General features: G+C 42.4%; 1 protein-coding gene and 1 long non-coding RNA gene across 5 annotated transcripts; one reads left to right on the top strand and one right to left on the bottom strand.

Moving 5' to 3' along the window:
• Positions 1-468: 468 nt before the first annotated feature.
• Positions 469-16188, bottom strand: LOC117234555 (nuclear hormone receptor family member nhr-25-like). 4 transcript variants are annotated; one of them, XM_033495906.1, is made up of 4 exons: positions 16097-16188; positions 9400-9895; positions 4014-4091; positions 469-2816 (listed from the first exon to the last, which is right to left on the bottom strand). In XM_033495906.1, exons 2-4 carry the CDS (start codon positions 9556-9558, stop codon positions 1779-1781), a joined length of 1275 nt encoding a protein of 424 aa, XP_033351797.1. In that variant the 5' UTR covers positions 9559-9895; positions 16097-16188; the 3' UTR covers positions 469-1778. The 4 variants fall into 4 exon arrangements, with proteins under 4 accessions (XP_033351797.1, XP_033351795.1, XP_033351796.1 ...); XM_033495904.1 differs by lacking the exon at positions 16097-16188 and adding an exon at positions 15398-16034; XM_033495905.1 differs by lacking the exon at positions 16097-16188 and adding an exon at positions 15182-15332.
• A 1464-nt stretch (positions 16189-17652) lies between these two features.
• On the top strand, positions 17653-19433 carry LOC117234556. The gene is made up of 3 exons (XR_004493540.1): positions 17653-17766; positions 18489-18687; positions 18997-19433. It is a non-coding gene; the product is annotated as an uncharacterized LOC117234556 (long non-coding RNA).
• Positions 19434-19916: the final 483 nt, after the last annotated feature.

The raw sequence follows: 19916 nt of genomic DNA, 5'->3' as shown, positions 1-19916 counted from the left end.
CACGGTTAAGTCAAACGTTAGATCGCACAGTCCGCCTTACGATCGATATATACCAAGTGTGTTTATTACCAAGCGTTTTTAATGTGCGTTTATCATCTTCCATCCGCGCGACGTCCTCAGACGAGGGGAATCGCTAGAGAAGCTGTCCTCGCGAGGCGTTTCGCGCGTTAGAACGGAATTATCCGAGAAAACATGTTTCTCGTAGTACATCAGCGCGCGTACAAATTTATTACTAAATAAATAACTCGGTGCGATAAAGTGCGCAACGACTGGGCGCGCGTACGCTCCAAGCAAATCCGTCCGTGCGCGTTTTCGTGGCGACGCGACGGTACGGAATGCAGGAGACGCGCGAGACGAAAGTAATCGAATACCATCTCGAGTTCGTGGTATATATAAGTACGCGATTACGAACGGTCGCGTAAGGGAAACGAGGAGATATTTAATGAACGACGATCAAGGCGCTACGTATTGGTTATACAATATTCTTTATTTTACTTCGTATTTTTTCGTCGAACACTACCGAGTGTTTGTACGCCTATCGTCTAATCCTCATCACCCATTCCTTCCTCTAGCTTCGTGACTTTTTATTTTTCATCGACATCTGCAATTCACATTGTAGTCTCCATAACGAGTTACGATCTTCTAACGTGAAAATTAAAACAAAGACCGTTGTGTTTGACATTCCAGGAGAAAAGACGTGCACACCGACGTATTCGTGAGTCTGACAGACTAACGAGTAATTAAAATCGCGTTAAATAAGGCTCGACATAAATAAAAGAAATCTCGATGCGGCTTAACGAAACACTGGCCATTCCCGAGCGTCGAGAGATAGAAACGGAGCTTTCGTGCGTCTCTCGAACACTCTCGCTTACTTCGCGGTTCTCCAGACGCGTTTACACGAAAGAACAAAAATATCGAACGCATCACACGCACAGACATAATATATAATACATACATGTGTCCGTACCTGCGTACGAACTCGTTACACGCGTACGTTAGCGCGGTTATTATTTAACGTTAAACTATCACGTGGTTTTTACTGGCACTCTCTCTCTCTCTCTCTCTCTCACTTACAAACACACACACACACAGACGCACACGCACATACATATATATATTCTCCATCTCGTGCACTCGAACATGTATGAGAGCTGAAAGGCACCGGTTAAGGCACAATCGTCTGTCTCGTTGTAAGGATGTATCGAGCCGATCTTCGGCTACTTCGTCAACGAACACCTGGCGAAGCTGTAGCCGACCAAAGGGACCGTGTACGTCTGTCGGCTAATACCGAGGGCTTGAGCAATTTTACGTCGACCCGATCGCTGATCGTAAAGTCATTCGTGCAATGTAAGACTGGTGACGTCCGCTCTTCCGTACTTCTCCTACCGTCGCTGTCCATCCGTTATTTCACCCTTTCCATCTTGTAGATTTCTCATACCAGATATCTCTCCTTTACATCCGCGCCAATATTTTCGCATTATTTCACTCGATTCTCTAATTTTTTACCAGTCCTTCAACGCCTTCTCCATCTTCGTTTCGTCTCGTCCTTATTCGACGAAAAGCGTTTTCCTTCCACGTTCTCCGCAAGATCTTTACTCTCCCCAAGATCTCCAGCAAACGTCGCGTAAGTCATCTCCTCATCCCCGCGAAAGGACAACAATATGAGTCTCTGTGCGCGAAAGAGGCTGGCAGCTCTCCGAGCAACGCCTTCGAGCGACGATTCAACACCAACCAGTCCAGTTCCTATCGAAAGCTGTCCGCGAGCTGGCCGAGCAGGGTCACGTCTTTCTAGTGAGATCGAGGGGCGGCCCCGTGTCCTGTAGCAGCTCGTTGTCCTCGCTGTCCGTCGACCTTTCCTCTTCCGTGCTACCACCAGTCGCATCCACCTCTTGCCCGTCCATCTTGCCAGCCTTCATACTCAAGTCGATCGGTTCTTCCTGCTCTGGACCCAAAGAACGCAGAAACGCTAGACTCTTATCGTATGCTTCTATTTGACTCCTTTGACAACCTCCGTCCACTTCTCTGCACTCGTCACGGGCACTTCGATTGTCATCGTCCCTTTTAGGCGACGGTGTCGACCTAGGACTCACGCTATCGCTCGAAGAACTCGTTAGGCTAGCTACCATTTGTGGTGTGCCAACCTGGTTCACATAGGGGACTATGAATCGTTGTTGGAACGGGAAAAATGGCGTGTTTAATAGCTGCATGTGTGTAAGAGCTGGATGAAAGAATGGCGGTCCTCTCCACATGGGAAACCTGGACACTTCCGGCCTGAGTAATTCGTGAGGTGCCCTGACCAGGTCCATCGGCCTCAATAGAGGATCCTGGCTGGCTCTTGCTGGAATATCCGGTGCCCTTAATTGAGCAGGAATATCCTGTGGCCTCAGGTCGTCTCTTTTTGGAAACCTGTCCTGATGGTGCTGATGATGATGGTGATGGTAACTATTCGCGGTGGTGGTTGTCGTCGTGACGATACCCACGACGCTAGTGGCACTCGTTGTACCAGGATTCTCGTTATTGTTGTTGTTATTGTTCGCCACGTCCAACGAGCCGAACGCCTTCTCGTACGCGGACTTTGGGTCTTTGATGAGGCGCGTTTGAGCCTGGTGCGACTGTTCCTGGAGGAGGCAGTGGATTTTGAACCAGTTGGAGCGGCGTCCGTAGCGGGAACCCGACTTCGACATACCCACCATCAGACACTTCCTCAACCGGCAAGCTTTACACGCAGTGCGATTCTTCTTGTTGATCACGCACACGCCACCGTTCTTGCATTCGGAGATGCTGCCCAGGTTGTTGTAGGTGCGCCCGAAGAACGACTGTGGAGAAGAGAAACGTTCGACGCGGGCTTGTTAAATGAATGGAGTTAATAATTTCAATTAAAGTCGATGGAAGCCCTTGCAAAAATTAAAGGGAAGGAAAATTATCGATTATATTAAGACACGATACAGACGAGCGTGATCGCGTGCGTTTTAGCAATCTGCTGGTTTATACGGGGAAATAGACGAGCTTGCGGTCCAGTGTATTTGTATAAAACCTCTCTGCTCGAAAGTTTTTAAACAGTTATTGTACTAGCTACAAAATCGAAAAAATTACATACACAATGAAGACACTAAGAATTTGATGGTTATCTCTACTAACGGAAGTACAGGCTATTACTACAACAATGATTTTGTTACGGCACTCGCGCAATTTAAAGTTCACAATCTATAGCAAATAGTAAAATTTTAGATCAAGTTGAAAGTAGAAGATGTCTAAGACTTTCGAGCCACTGTACATATGTGCATACATGATCGTAACACGTCTGACGATTTTATACATTGTTTGCTGTTCGATAATAACGCACGAGAAAAAATCGCTCGTTTACATCGTGTCTAAGAGTAACTTTCTATCCAAGTGACGTAACAAAATAAAACAATGCTGTTCGTAACTGAAAATACAACTAACGAGATTCGTAGATAGAATTATTTTGATCGACAAGAGAAAAACGCGTGCTCTATTTTTAAGATTATGTCGATAAAAGATGGCTCTATTACAACCCAAACAGATCTGCATTCTTCTCAGCAACGACCAATACGTGTAAAGAAATCACCGCAAAGAAATTACACGTTTTATACACAATCGATCAATTTGGTTACGAAAACACGAATTCGAACTTTCCACGAGAAACATGAAACCGGAGACCCGTGGGTCAACACGGTCGGTACAGTGCCCGGTAATTGTAACGTGAGGATGATGCACGCGTCTGCACGCTTAAGGCTACAATTTTATTTGCATTCGAATGTGTGTTCGAAATATATACATATATATATATATATGTATATGTATATATATATATATATATATATGCGCACACACACACACACACATACCTTGAGGAAGAAAAGAGATAAAGAAAAAATGGGTAGGAGAAAGACGAAGAGTAGGAGCGAAAGATGCGAGAATATAAACGGCCATTGAAATTTTTCCGTCGGTCTGATGATCTAAAGAGAGCAAAGGGGTTCGTGGATACTGACCTTGCAACCTTCGCACGTGAAGGCCCCGAAGTGAAAACCCGCGGCCGGCTCTCCGCAGACCCTGCAGAGCTGATTCATCTGCAACAAAAAGATGCGACATGTGGTTACGCTTCGGCTAAGAAACCGAAGACGCTTAGAATGCAGCGGTGATCATGCTGCAAGCACGCGCAATATGTGCCAATCATGGAAGCGTTTCTTGCTCGTCTCACGACGATCTCCGCCACGATGTAGACGAAGAGAAAGAAACGAACGATGAAGACAAGAAAAAAAGCAAAGAAAAATGAACGATAAAAGAATAGTAATTTCTTGGACGCAGGCAAACGATACCAGATAAGAAAGCACAGGCGATATCCATCGACGGTGCTCCTGCTGCTAACGCTATTTATTTCAGTGACGATCGCGGGACACCGTTTAGCGACGTTGGGATTTATCATTTCGATGTTCGATCAGCTCCTAGTCGATAGGACATTCGAGTATCCCGTGACGTTTTCACGTCCAACTGTTTCCACTAAACCTTTGACTACACCGTACACCGATTTAAGATTGAAACGCGTGTACCGAATGCCGTGTATCTTTGAGAAAAGTCTTGGATGATTCGCGCGTGATTTATCGCACGACCGAGAAAAGGATACGTGAATGATGGGATCGATTCGCGGCATGGCGATTCCGTTCGAATCGATCGTAACGTTATTTGATTGGCCGCCAATCACCAAGCAACTTGTTCATAAGAGTTGAGAATCGTTGAAATATGTACAGAGATGGAGAAAGAGATGTGTGCGTGTGTGTATGTGTGTGTGCATGTTCGAAAAGAGACGTAGTCACGATAAAAAGGGGACCTTTTCTTGCCTTCTCCCCGGAGGTTGCAAGAAGAACCGGGGATTCGGTTGCGAGACCATGTTCCTATTAAAACCTAGTTAGCCAGTCATTACGGACTGCATCGTGTAGAACGCAGAGGTTCGGTCGCGACGATCCAACGAGAAAGGATGACCGACACGGGAAAGGTAAAATCGTACGTGGACGGGAGAACGTGCATACGATTCGTAAATAACCATGTTGTTTCGTATAACGCTTCAACGGGAGGGTGTATCGAATTTGAATTTCATCTTTGTGATTGCGAATTGAGATGTTCATCGGTGATCGAATTTTTATTGAAAATATTTGAAATATCTACGTACAGAATTTACTTCCACTTTATAAATCCTTACACGAGATACATCGATCAATTTCATCGAGAGTTTTTTGATTTATGTTGATATTACAATGTCGGCGTACGTAATGGATATGTGAAAAGTGCCTTTAATAAAGTCACGAAAAAGATAATATACGAAGATCGTCTAGCGTAAAGAAGCAGTAACAAAAATAAAATCGTACGTGGAAGAGAACGCGCGGAAGAATCGTGCTAGACCCGATTCCCGTATCGCAACGAAGGGTGTATCGATACCAGTTTGCGATTTCGTAACGAAAAGGCAAGCGTCCGTGTAAAGGGAGCGTACATCGAAATAACATTACATCAGCTCGCATGCGTACTTTCAAGAGAATCGAGAATCTCTCGGAATGGCGGGGATCAAAGGTTCACGATGAATGTTTCGAAATATTTTTAGAATTCGATTTTTCTTCGTGTTTTAATCGATACGCTGGTACACGTATCCGTTACACGGTGGTATCTCGCGTGAGATCGAGACGATTCGGAGGAGAAGCCTCGTTTGACGTTCTACTCCAAAGAATTTGATCCATCTTTTGCTTAGACACTGCGTGTCCGTGATAGTTCGAGCGTGGAATGTAATGTGGTAATCGGTTACGCGTGAAAAGGTGTCTTGACGAGCTGGACGAGATGATCGACAGCGAACAAGGATTAAAAAAAGTAATTAGAGGATTCGACGATGAGAGAAACTGACGTGTTGTTTACGATCCTCGCGTTTTCTTCGTGAAAGAGCAAACCAAGAGCCGGAGAGCTTTAAAGGCTAAGATAATAGCGTCGATCGTCTTTGCATGGAAAATCACAAATGGTTGTCGAAGTGTCATATGGTAGGTTTGATGGGAAGATACTTGGACTGTAAAAACGATCAGTGTTTGGTTAATGAAGGGAAACACAACTGACACGATAATGTTATGCCGTCTTTTAGGAATTGTTGGATCTGTTTTCCCACTATCTTTCAGCAAACAATTTTTAATGACGTCTTATTAATTCAACGATCTTTGACCAAACATATAAGGTCACTATCATCCCCTGATCGTAAGTGTCAGACTTATTCTGGCAGTGATACTTTGTATCTTTTCTTTTTTTATTTGTCAAATTAAAATTCTCATTAAATAGAGATCATCTTCGTCATACTTAAGACAATTATATAACAATGCTAATCATCATCCATTAAATTATCTTCTGCATCCATAAAACGATACGATATAATGGCTCTGTTACTCATAATTATACCCTGATACGGGGAATACAACTAGCACAATACCGATATATATCATGCAACCTATGCCATCTTATATACAGCCAGCTATAAACCCGAAGAAAGAAACCCATCGAATCAACGAAATTCTCCTCAGACGATCTTCCGTCGCGCCAAAGGATGATCGTTCGTACCGTGGCGCGTATCAAAAATGATTTCCCGTTTCACCAAGTCCGCGTATCTGGGTGAGTCGGCGGCTGATGGCTTCTTGTGGGAACGGCCGGCTAAAGCGCATAGCCCGAGCCCAGGTAAAAAAGGTTAAACATCCAACAGATGACGCGGCTGTGTCACCTTGCTTCTAATCCCTGCACTCGCGCGGTACACTCCAACGGAACTAAATAATGTTCTTCGTGTCCCCTCGATGGACTCTCGCGCTGCCACTAGTCCCCCCATCTTCGCCATCCTTTCCGTTGTTCATGCCACGGCGCTTAACTATTCCAGTTACTATACGTAGTTTTTTCAAGTAGAATTACCCTGTTATGAGACGTCTTGCAGAGCCCATGGCTCACAGATATGATATATTCTGGTAACTGGAATAGTTAAACGAGGGGATGTTAATGTACAGTATGTTCGCTCTTTTCGTTGTTCTCGATGCTTTCGAACTTTAAAATGTAATTACAACTAAGTTACAGAAAGTAGCACTTGAGTTTTACCAGAACCAAAAAACTGGATTCGAATTGCAAGAGAGAGAATTGTAACTCTGAAACTAGAGTTATCTAGACCCATGTTTATCGAAACTTCCTTTGCTCGTCTTAATCAGCACTACGCGTTGCTCGAGTTTGGCACCAACTTTTTGACGCGCCTTATATGTGTCTTCCTAAAAGTCATTCATTCTGTCATACGTTATACACGATACTTTCTCAATACTTTCGTTATTATATCAAGAATCAGCGATCAATAGACCAACAACAAATTCGTTTCTTCTGTGCAAAATTCAAGATTAAATTACGGTGCTGAATCTTAGGTGATTCAACGCGCACTGGTGTTCGTCGAAACACATATCCACCGTTGTAACCATAGGCTAACGCATTCTACCAGATGTCTCTCGACCGCCATGATATTTCGACCTCTCTTGGTTCGACCGCTTAATCGCACACCCGCATCCTGCACGGGGACGTCTCATTAAGTAACGGCGCGAAGGTAATGCCGATGACGAATGACACTCGAGGAAGAAATGAAAGTAGCGTGCTAACCGGGGATATTTTTCCCCGCGTTACACGGCTGATGATTCGCCTTTACGCCGTGGCGCGCACGCACGCTTCACGCCACTTTTTTTCAAAAGGCCCACAGCAGCAAAAGGCGCTGCTGGGAAATGTAGGCCTGTCGGAACAACGGTGCCTTTATCCTCCTCAGCCTTTTTATCCTGGAGTCAAGCACTGGGATTGGGAGGCCATGAAGCGTAATTGCCCGGGATTTTTATTGGGTAATTGTTGCTGGAAGGGTTGAAGATGACGTGAATGACGGAGATGACGTAGATGATCTTTGAGACCAGAGAACTGTACGAAAATTAAGATCATTTTACGTTGGAGAATTTTATTGCGAAGTAGGAATGTCGATGGAATGAGAAAATTGCGAGGGTGTTATTTTATTTCGTTGCAATCAAGCTGCATTGCTTTCTTATACAGGCATTAGCGACGATTCAAAAAGCGAATACAAATGCGATACAAGATATAAATTTTATTACTTGGTCAAAGTTAATTAGATATACCCAAAAAAGTAAACTTCGTTTTTCTTTAGTTGTGAGAATAAAAATTATAATCGTCCGATAAACGACGTTAATTTGCGCGAATATTTACGACTTTTCGGAAAAATGTAATCCCTCCAGATTTATAAAATACTATCGCAAATACTTATATGAGAGACGATTTATGTCCTCTATGCAGGAAAATTGTAAAATAAGAGTACAGCGGAATGAGAAAGTTCTAAGGAAATCGAGATTATTTTATGTAGCAGAATCGTAGAAAAGCCGTAAGGAGAATAAAGACGCCGTTGTAAGAAAGTATGGATGCACCGAGGTTTTGAAATGTTGGATAGGTTTTCCCTTTATAATTGAATGACGTTATGTGACTGTAAATCAAACTATTAGAGATAAAATGGGCATGTCGAACTGTGGAAAGACGGTAATTGTAAAAAAGTGTAAGACGAGTTCCTTTGTGTCTTTGAATAGTTGCGAACATTTTACATCTTCATTCATTGCGAAAAGGCAGTAAAATATAATACTCTACTAAAAGAGTCAGTAATATACTTACTGCCTTTAGCAAAACGTAGTAAACGTAAGAAACTGAAATTGATCGTTTAATAGATATTGCTTGTCTTCATAGTTGAGCTCCGATCATCTTTTGTAACTCCATGTTTGTATCTTATCGAAGATTCACTATCTCCGATCATTTTCACTCACGCACCACGATCGAGGAATTCGAAATAGCTGCTATATTAAATCATTCGTGCAATTACGTATGCTGCAAAATTTTACGAATCGTTCCGATAATAGAAAATAACAATATTAATTGATACAAATGAACTGCAATCTCCAATACGCTGTCTGTTCCGATCATTGCTTCCATTATAACTGGTTCTCATATCGGTTCTACAGAATCATTGCCCTGTTTGCTTCACATCGGCAGAACGAAACAGAAGCAGAATCAATTCCCGTACCAATTTACAATAAAGGTAATGTATCAGGTATGTTTTGTCATTTAATTTTAATGTCTCTAGACTTTGAAGTTACATTTTGTAAAAAATTATATACCTAGTAAATTACGGAAGCATTTAGAAACAAAACTGTTCTATACCAATACTCTTATCCATTGTATCATAGCATTTCACGTCATATCATTTTCCCGACTAATTTACATACAGAAAACGAGAAGAAGACGCGAGTCGAAGAAAGAGAGATTCGGAAAGGAAAAAGTGAAAAAGATAAAACTCACCACGTCGGTGTTGGCCGCTGCCGTGGCGATCGTCGACGTAGGCGTCCACCACCCCGCGGTGGCGGATGTCGTACTTGTAATGACACCAACACCCGTTGCTACAGGGATGGATCCGCTCCCAGCCAATCCTGCCGAGCTCGACAAATCGCCCACGTCCATTCGATGTTCTTTAATCTCTCGATGCAAACCGTTCACGCCGGTCCCTCGAGCCGTCTGTTCCGTGTTCGATGTCGCGACCCAACATTTTCGTGCGTGTCTTACAAGTGCCGACGCCGTTGAAAATTTCCTGGGCCACCGCGGATTCTCACGATCTCTCCCGGCAAACCAGGGACCACCGGGACCTCTGCCACCTTCCCTCCGCTTTCCCGTTTATTATCGTTTGAGAGATTCTTTCAAATTCTCTCTTTCGTTCGAGGTTAATTTTGTAGTGTGATTTGGTGTTTGCGCTGGTACGTGGAAAGAAACGTGATTTCTTGGGTCGATTCGATAGCCTCTACTGTAATTATAAATATGGAACGTGATATTTCGTGATTTAACTGAACACTTGGCTTACACACTGCTTAATTATATGCGTTGAATGGATTACGAATACTTTAGATATATGTATCTTCTATTTTTGTAAAACGATAGGTAATATTTATCGATTCTGATGGTTTTAACTGACACGTTACGCCGCTCTGTTTCTTTTCCGTATTTCCTATTGAGTATGAAGTCTGTATCGGGAAGATCGCCAGAAACAGAAACTTTCTGGCAGAAATAATTGGAAGAGCAAAGAGCTTGGTGTAGAAAATGTACAATCGGAAACACGATAATTAACTTCACAACGGTTACTTAATACTCTTGACTCGAAGACTGACGTGCGTAAATTTTTACTGTTATCCAATTAACCAACGATATCATTCCATTTTTTTTACGGATTTAAGCATCAAAATTATCGAAGAAGAAGAAATATTTCAACTCGCGCCGGAAAGTAGAAACTATATGTATATATGAAAAATAAAACGAAATAAATAAAGGAACAGCGAAGCGAGAATCTCGATAATACTCTGCCTATTCTTGATTCTCACGGTAATCACACAAAGTAAAAGACAAAGAGAAACTCAATGATATAGAGAATGTTCATTAAATTCTCCAAAAGGCTGAGTAAAGCATTTCTTCGTTCCTTTGAAAATGAAAGCAGATAGAATTGCACGGAGGAGGCGTGCTTCCGACGAAGCCAAAACCATTCGCGGTCGCCATTTCTTGCGCGAATCTCGTCGAGATAACATGTCGTGTTTACAGCGGTGTAACGCCATTACCATGTTAACGGAGCCCGCCTCGCAAGAGACGCATAAATACAAGCGCTAATTACGGCGCCGACCACGTATTAATTTCATCCGTGCGCGGGAACCGAACCCGTGTACGCCTGGTGAACCGCGACGCGTGTAAGCGTGCCCGTGCTTCCGATTAACGAGATTTCTTTTTTAATCCGTTCGAACGGAAACCAATACAGTCTTTGCAAACGTATTTTTGTCAAAAAAACATTCTACGGACAATGGTGATACTTCGTTAACATCGACAACAAATATTTTTATATCTCATTGTAAAACACCGGGAAGGCTATTATTATGACTATTGGTCAAAATCCTATTATCAGATACATAAATTTAAGTAGAAATCAACACGACATGTGCAAGAATTTACACATGTATGCAATTTCGCGTTTTCGCGTCGAAAGATCGTGATTAGCTTCGAGAAGAGATGTTACGGTAAACGAGTCACGCGTGTCTTTTAGGTGTTTGAAATTAGTGTGTTATTATTGTCTTTGAACGTTTTATGTTTTAATCTTGCTCTCGCATTAACAAACAATAAGATTTTTAATATTTGAATTCGAATATTCCATCGTACTAAAATCCATAGCCGGAAACGGCATGGATTCGACGATTCAACTATAAATGGGATCTTTATTTCCTTGTAGACAGCCTGTTCCTATATATACCAGAAATACATTACATCGCCGAAACATCGTACAATTTAAATTAAATATCCAAGAAACCGCTAGAAGATTGATTTCTAGCTATCGACGATTGACACGACTCGATCGAGGAAGCGCGAAGAAAATTCGAATGATGCATGGACCGGGAAGAAACGTTCCGTTTTCATTCTCTCTCTCTCTCTCTCTCTCTCTCGCCTCTTTCTATCCACCTTCTAGCCGATTCGGAAAATAGTCTCTGCACGATATCGAACCGATCGAACGAAGTAACGGGTAGACACGACGGGGACCGCGACGCGGCGATGCCGGTACATTTTATCGCGAGACGTCTTCCTTAAATAATGACAAATTAATTAAGGTGGTCGTATCGCGGCGCGGAAGACCGGTTTACATGGTGCGTATCGTCGCCTCTGCTCGACTCCTATAAATCCAACGTTTCTACGGGCCTTAACCGTTCTCGTTTACTGCTGGGAAATATAACGCGATGAAATGAATTTCCACGATCGTGAAACGCGCTTCGCGGAAAGGAAATTGTAATATTATTTCAATTTAACGACGAGACTCCATCGTGCAACGTTCAACGGCTTTGGCAAATGGCTTGTAATCAGCCGATCCCTTCCGCACGATAATTGATCCGATCGTTAAATTGTTGCGCGAAATTGACGATCCTTCACGGACAAAGTTCATTACCAATGGTGCATTTGCTTGTTCCATCTTTAAAGATCGTTCGAACGCGTATTGAAATCGTATTGAAACTCGAAGCGTAATTAAAGTTTTGACAACGTAATATCGACTAAAGTGAGAAACTCGTACCAAAAGAAATTGAAACGAAGAACGATAGGTAAGGTAGACATGCGAAAGAGAAAGGAAAGCTTCATCCATATACTTTGCTAAGAATCGTTCAGTTTCCCAAAAATTCATCGTTATCGATCAATAAAAATGAGATGGAGCAGAAGATAACGGAATGCGAAATTAACTTTAAAGCATTTAATTTCACTTATACTCGTCGCTGTGTCGTCTCGACGGTATCTAGAAACTTTTCGCATCGAACGCGATCCGTTAAAAATATAATATACGGAACATAAACTGTAAAAGACTATAACGGCTTCTCTATAACGAACAAACTGAATTCCTTAGTTAATTAATGTTCGTGTGACTTTAATACGTCGGTGAACAAACGTGAAAATTCGCGTGTAATCCGAGCAAGCGTGTAATTCAAATTAACGAAAGAGGCATCCACTGAGAACTCGTTGTCGCAGAATTGTACGTAGCCATTGAATCATAAAAGGATGGGACAAGAAGCAAGTGAGAAAATAGCGAACACAAGCCACGTTGCACGATTTGCCAACGAATATTTTTCAGAGAACGATTCCCCGCGGGATCGGGCAAGAACAGAGAGGCTCTTGCAACGTTACCACGAGCGCAACAAGTTTGCAGTCCTTGAAATAATCGCTCTTTTACCCGCACAAGCGTTACCGCGTGTATGCAAACGTAATACATCGCGTCACTCTTTAGAAGACCGCCTGGCAAGCTGGATTAGCAGCATCGCACAATCCGTGTCCGAGAGGGACTAAAAACGACCAGGTCTCCGTCGACAGCGAAGCTATTCCGATTACTCAAGCTCACCGACACCGAACGTTTGTCGTAAAGAACACGGATTTCAAGTTCTTTTGCAGAAATATAAAGTTGAGATTATTTTGATACCTTCTTAGCGGCTATGACGAATGTTAAAGTTTGAATTTTTACATACTATATCACATATATTCGACTTAAAGAGAAATTAACGCTCGAAACGTTCCTGAAACATATTCGTCAAATAATATTCGTACTTTTCTAACGATAGATTCTCAAGTTTGGTGTATTTTTATGTTTTAAAGAAGCTGATAGAATTTATAGTAGGATTTATTCGCGGTTTTGACAACGACCAGACCTAGTAAAAGTTCGACAGATCTGTATACTTGAAACAAATTATTGGAATCGTATTACGTATTTCAGTTTAAGTCACGGACATTCAACGTTGATCCTGACGAGTATGACTCAACTTTCTCTAAAAAATTATTCTCGATTTTGACGATAATCGATTCGCATCGGATCGTTATCGTTTATTAAAATCTCGGTATCTCGACGACTACCAAGGAGATATTCTACAAACTTAATTCGAAAGATTTAAAAACCAAACGTCGATCCCACAAACGAAACGTGCCTATATCTTACGAACGAGAAAAGAACGATCTCATCTAAAAACAGCTAGACGATCGACAGACAGACATACCTATATATATACATATATAAAGGTATAATACGCAAAGACCACCTAACCAAGATCGAAAAAGCGTTCACCAAACGTAGAATACGTTTCCAACGCGAGTAGAATACTTTCGTCCGACACAAACGGCGTGCGTTCACTACAGACGAACGGCTCGCGCTGTTTTTTTCGACTTTCCCAGACTGTCACGCATCATTAATATCCTAATTGTGCGTCAATTTTTTTCACCCTGGCTGACCATCCTTCGAGGCATCGGTGTTCGTAATAATAATGATCGAAAGGTGAAACACTCGCGTCAAAAGTATCACCCATACACATCTCTGTCTCTTTCTTCTCTCCTCGTCCTTCTTTTTGCTACTCCTCCATCACGTTTCTTATCTTTTTCTATCGCTTCCTTTTTTTCGTTTCGTCTTTTTCGTTCGTCTTCGTTTTTTCTTTCTTTTTTTTCTATCGCAAGCATCACGATCACTGCCAGCCCGTGGCAGCCAATGAGTGACGAGCGGCTGCAACTTTAATGAACCGGTTGTGAGCGGCACGTCACACGGATATCATGGTACCGACTGCAGACAGTTGAAATTGTTATGCCCGGACGTCGTGACAAATTAATCGTCGACGCCGCCAAATCGACCGAGCAAGAGAAACAGAAAAAAAGAGAGAGAGGACCGAATTGATTTTTCGTACTAGCCAGAGGCTAGCTGGCTCGTTAAACTCGCGCGCCACGATTCCTGACCCACAGATCGATACTCGAGTCGATGCAGTAAGGTAGGGTCGTTTAAGTCACCGTTGGTCTTTGATATTATAACGATAGAATGAGAAAATATCGTACACTTCAGGTTCAGCAAGAGGGAATATCAAAGACGAGAAAACGATTCGAACATCTCTATGGTAAAGTTATTCGAGTCGGCATAAAGAACTGCTGCAAAAGTCATCGCGATAATAAAAATCAATATTCGTGGTAAAGATTTTCGCACCGAAATTTTTCACGCTACGAAGTCTGTACCTTTCATCTCTTCCAATGAATACGATTTAACTATTGAAGTTGCCTTCCTGTCGTTGCGATAGAATTATCTTATCGATAAAAGGACACGCAACAAGATCTTGTCGAAAATGGACGAAGACAAAGAATCGTGGAACCGATTCTTAAGGAAACAAACCTCGTTGGACGCGTAAAAAACCCTATTGTCCTGAAATTTAACCGATCTCCTCTGTGTTCGGATTGCTCGAATTTGCAAACCGAATTTCCAATACGATGGAACTTGCTCTTGTTCGTAGAATCAAATCCGTCGAAGAAACAAACTCTGTGGAACAACGCTTTGTCATCGTACCAACAATTTGACGCAAAGCGACTGTCCGACCGTGGAACGTACGACTGGATGCGTATGAACGATATAAAGAAACACTATGAAATAGGTGAAAATGAAGAATTTCAGGATTAATTTCGAAGAAACAAACTGTACCGAACGTACAGAAAACATCACTACTCTTACAGTTCACTGATTCGTACAGCTCGGGAGAAACTCTGATGTTTTTTTAAATTTACGCACGTCAAGATTCCATTGGCGCGTCAAGTAGAATCTTCCCTTCGCGGTCAGACGTTTCTGCCGGCGCACAGCGTGTCATAAAGCAATCACAATCACCACGGATCAGCCGATATCGATCTGCTATGTATACTCGACGACGTATTTTTTTCGTTCTAATCGCTGGAAAATACGTCGACAAGCTCTGGTTCACGGTGTTTTCGACGAGCTCGTTACACGTACCATCGGCTAACGGGACAACGAGTGGAGGGAGTTTCACTGGTGTAGTATTCTGTTGTCACGAGGCTTTGTTCTTGATTGATTAACCATTCCTATGGTTGCCATGAAACTTGGTATCCCGGATCGAATACACACTCGCGATCACTAAATAAGATTCTCGTGGGCTCGATAAATCCTCCAAACGATAAATTCTCCGATCTGCCGAGCGAAGTAACGAAGACTAATGGACGAACGAAATTGTAACTCTCGAAGATGGTGGACGAGGCGCTCGTAGCTCGAGCGTTCCCGCGATTAGCCGGTGCCGCGAGGCGCACCTCGAGCGGCGTCTACTCGGAATTCGAAGCGAGACACTCGGAAGCGACGGAGGCAGCCGCCACAAACGGAAACGTGGAAAAAGGTCGATCGAAAGGAGGCGATTGAAAAAAAGATAGGAAAAAGATATAGGAGAATAAGATGGAAACGACGGAGAAGAGTGAGAAACACACGGAGGTGATGTCGAGAGGTGCACGAAAAGAAGAATGGAAGGAGGGAAGAAGGAGGAAGCGTGGGACAAAACGGGACGAAGAAGAAGAGGACGGACGTCGTGGCTGGACCACCGGCCGGCTCGGGGCGTGCGCTCGTGTAGCACGTGGCCGCGAGACTGAATATCCCCTACCTTGGCCACCTTCGTCAGTCCGTTTGTCCGCCTCGTCCTTATCTTACCTAGTCGACCGAGAAAGACTACCGCGGCCTTCTCTCGTTCTCTCTCCTCCCACCTTACGGCTGTACCTTCTCCTTCTCCATCCTCCTGCTTCTCTTCTTCTTCTTCCTCTTCCTTTGCCTGCTTCCATATATCTTCGCAGTCTCCTCTTCCTCTTCTTTCTGTCCCTTTTTATCCTTCCTCGTGTTCTTTACCCTTTTTCATTTTTTCTTCTACCGCTTATTCAGATTCTGTGCAGTTGTTCCCTTCTCGTCTTACGGTCTTTTTCTGCTCTTTGTCGTGTTTTGCGCCGCTCTTCTAATTCTTCCGCTCCTCGTTTTTCCTTCCACGCTTCTTCGCTGATCTTCGCAGTCTGTTTCTATCGTTTGCCGTTAACGTTGCTGCTCTCCTCCCGGCTCTGATCTCGCGAACTCGTCGATCTCTTCCAACGCAAAATCCATCTCCAACGCGCTAGAGAGGAGGCTCGCGTTAGATGCGTGCGCGCAGTTTCGCCGATTGGTTTAGTAGCTTTTCGCGCCGATCTGACGAGGGTACAAGGTTTAATCGAAATGTTGTTACACAGAGGAAAGGAAATGGAGATTCTACGGAGATTTGGAAATTTTCGTGTTTTTGATTTTAGAGATGTTTAGCTTTTGTCTTGGAGACGAGAAGAAATTAGGGAAATTACGGATCGATCGACAAACTTTTAACCGAAATATTGGAACAAATAGTACTACTAATTGTACGCGTTTTAGTTAATTCTTAATCTCATATAGAAAGCTAGGTGTAAAAGTAGGTGTTTGTATATTCCTTCCGAATCACTCATCGTCCACGCGAATTCTCTCTCATAGTATGCGTGTAATTATTAGTCGAAGCTTGTAAAACAAGAAAAGGAAGTATATAGAAAATACGTACGAAACGTAACTGAAGCTAAAAATTATAAACTTTGCACGTGGCGAGAACGTTTGCTAATCTCGTTTGTATAGGAAAGTCGACGGTCTATAAACCAACCGGACTACCTTTTCCCGGGGCTTCTCTAAGTATCGAGAGATAACCATCTATATTTAACGAGCCGTTCGTTCGACGACGTGATTTCCCCGTGCTTCGAGCACGAAGCACGTGCGGAAAAGCGTGCTCGCCATAAAACGCGCGCCGTTCTGCGTAACTATAACAGCTATTCCCCTCGTAAACGTAATCGAAGAAAGTACCGTCGCGCCACCTTCTACGCGATATTTTGTCGATTGAAATGATTTTTCTGATTCTACGTGTAAATCATTACTTACAAATACGATCACGATTAAATTTTCTCGAAGGAAGGTTAATTTATATAGCGTTCTGATCAAGTAGTATTTTATTTTTAAATTTAGTCTAATAAAAAGAAATAAAAATCTATTTTCTATTCTTTCTTATTCTTTCGTATGCGAGGAAAATCTTTCATCTTTCTTCCTTTGCTTGTTCCTTTTCCTTTTTAATAAGAACGCACTGTTCGAACGATAAGTTACATTACGTGGTACACATTTTTCCAACGAGCAATATTTTATATAACGCAGAAACAATTGGCCATATCGTTCGAGGATTACTTGTATGAAAGTTAGAAAAGGTTCTAGCGTAACTTTGAATGTGCGCAACCCGAAATGGAGAAGGGAGACTTGGACGCTCGTACAAGAAAGATGCGTGGTGATTTTAATGCCAGGTTGGTAATGTTGCGCAACGATACCATAGAGTAAAAAGAATAATACTACGCAATAGGAAAATGACAATCTCAGTTGTATCGCCAAATGTTTCGATATTAGAAATTAACGCTAATAAGGAATTCCGTATACTTAGGCCGATCTTTCTAGGCATTAACTTCTTACATTCTGTGAAACGTACAACGATCTCAAACTTTCGATATAACGTTGTAGGTATTCGTGGAAACTAATCTTCCTTATAACGTTATACGATTCTAATCTCGATCCAATCCATTTGATACCTCTATCGTGCAATCATTCTACAAACGATAGCGGTCGTTAAGATTTGTTTATCTCGTTTCTTCAGCACGAAATAATTGCATCCGTGGAAAAACAGATTGTCCGGCGATCGAACAATAGTAATTAAAGTCCGAGCGATTCGCCGAGTAATCGGCACGTCGTGCGGCGGCGAGGTAAAAATCGTATTGATCTTTCTCTCCTTACGTAATCGCGATAATTATCGTCGTCGAACGCGAACAATCGCGTGTAATGCGCAGTTACGTCGAGTCTTCTTTAAAAACGGTGATCCGCCCGATAAAAATCTCGCGTCGTTGCAGAGCCCACTCCTTCGTGGAGAATCGATCGAGGAAGATCTGCGAATACGTATATTTCAATTACACGCATCCTTGATATTTCCCTGCCAGCTCATTTGAAACGAGACAAATGGTATATTATGGTATTACAGTTGAATGGAATAAACGAGGAGAAGGAAACGTCGTTCGAAGTGGGAGGCGCCCGATCAGCAACCAATAGAAAGAGCCGCCACCCACGAAGCTATAAAAATTAATTTATCACATGGATCGCCGCCTACGCCATTGCTCCGTTCGTGGACATCTAGTTTCGCAGCATCCCCCCAGATAGCGCTACCTGTCGGGTCTTCCCCGGTTAGAAACTCGTTTGAATCGTTTTCCCCCGTTCCAGCCGTATTTCGATATATATTGAAAACATTAATGTATATGAAATAGGTGAAAAAGGTTTACGATAACGATGAAAAAATTAATATCTATAGGGATATGTAGATTTGTAATTGTTTTTTGTCTTAAAAATTGCATCGTAAATGCATATTTGTCACTTTATTCGCAGCTTTCTGTCTTTTGTTTCACTGACGATATCGGCTGTTATTCCATAACAATACATATTTGGCTTTCAAATTTGACTGTAACGCTTAAGAAGTAATCGGGACTTCGTTATAGAGGGCACCACGAAACGGAGATACCATACAGCTAATTACCGTATGAATTATCAGGATAGAGAACTAACTTACCAACCGTAGTAATAACATCGAAGAAGAATTTCCATATCGTTGCGCGGATTACTCGATGCACAGATGAGGTACGAGAATAAACGTAACATTCGATGCTTTTTTGAGCCGCACGTATCGGAGATCAGTTGACCTCCCCCATTTACCATTTTGTCTGGCGCTCGACGTTATCGATTTAGTATTAGCGCAGACGACGGACAAAATAAATCTATCACCCAATGTAATTTTTTCATCCACGGTTAGAGGGTCTCTAGAACTCCTTTATCATTTTAGTATCATTTCCAATGTTACCGATTTAGCGTACGATAAGATTACGGCGTTCGTAGTGATTGAAATTAGAACTAAATTTTAACACGAAATTACAAGCAGACTAGATCATAATTGTAAACGAAGTATACACACAGTGGCGGTCAAGAGTAACAAACTATAAAAAATTCAATATTATCGCATTCTGAAAAACTTGTTAAGTATGCAATTAACGCGGATTTAATTATTTAAACTACAGTATCGGGTAAACATATTAAAATATAAATTAAAAGCAAATTTTAAATCTTGCGAAAGAAGGTTCGGTAATCTACTTACGCACTTTTAAACTTTTACTTTGTAACGAAAGTTATTTTATTTCGTAACGAAAAGATAGAGACGTCCAGTGATACAGGTCCTTTTATACTCTGGTCTTCCCTGTAGAGGAGAGGCTAGCTTACGTGGTGACCCCTACTGATATCAGAGATGACAACACAAAGACTCGCATTCGCATATTTTGGATGTTAAATACGGAGCAGCGATAGATACAGAAGTTCTGAGTAATTATATCGGTAAAACAGCAAGACGTCGGTACACGAACGTCACAAA

Source organism: Bombus vosnesenskii, unplaced genomic scaffold (genome assembly GCF_011952255.1).
Source record: "Bombus vosnesenskii isolate JDL3184/JDL3185 unplaced genomic scaffold, Bvos_JDL3184-5_v1.1 scf7180000013305, whole genome shotgun sequence".
In the NCBI taxonomy this organism is placed as follows: domain Eukaryota; kingdom Metazoa; phylum Arthropoda; class Insecta; order Hymenoptera; family Apidae; genus Bombus; species Bombus vosnesenskii.
This window is presented reverse-complemented; position numbering and strand designations above follow the sequence as displayed.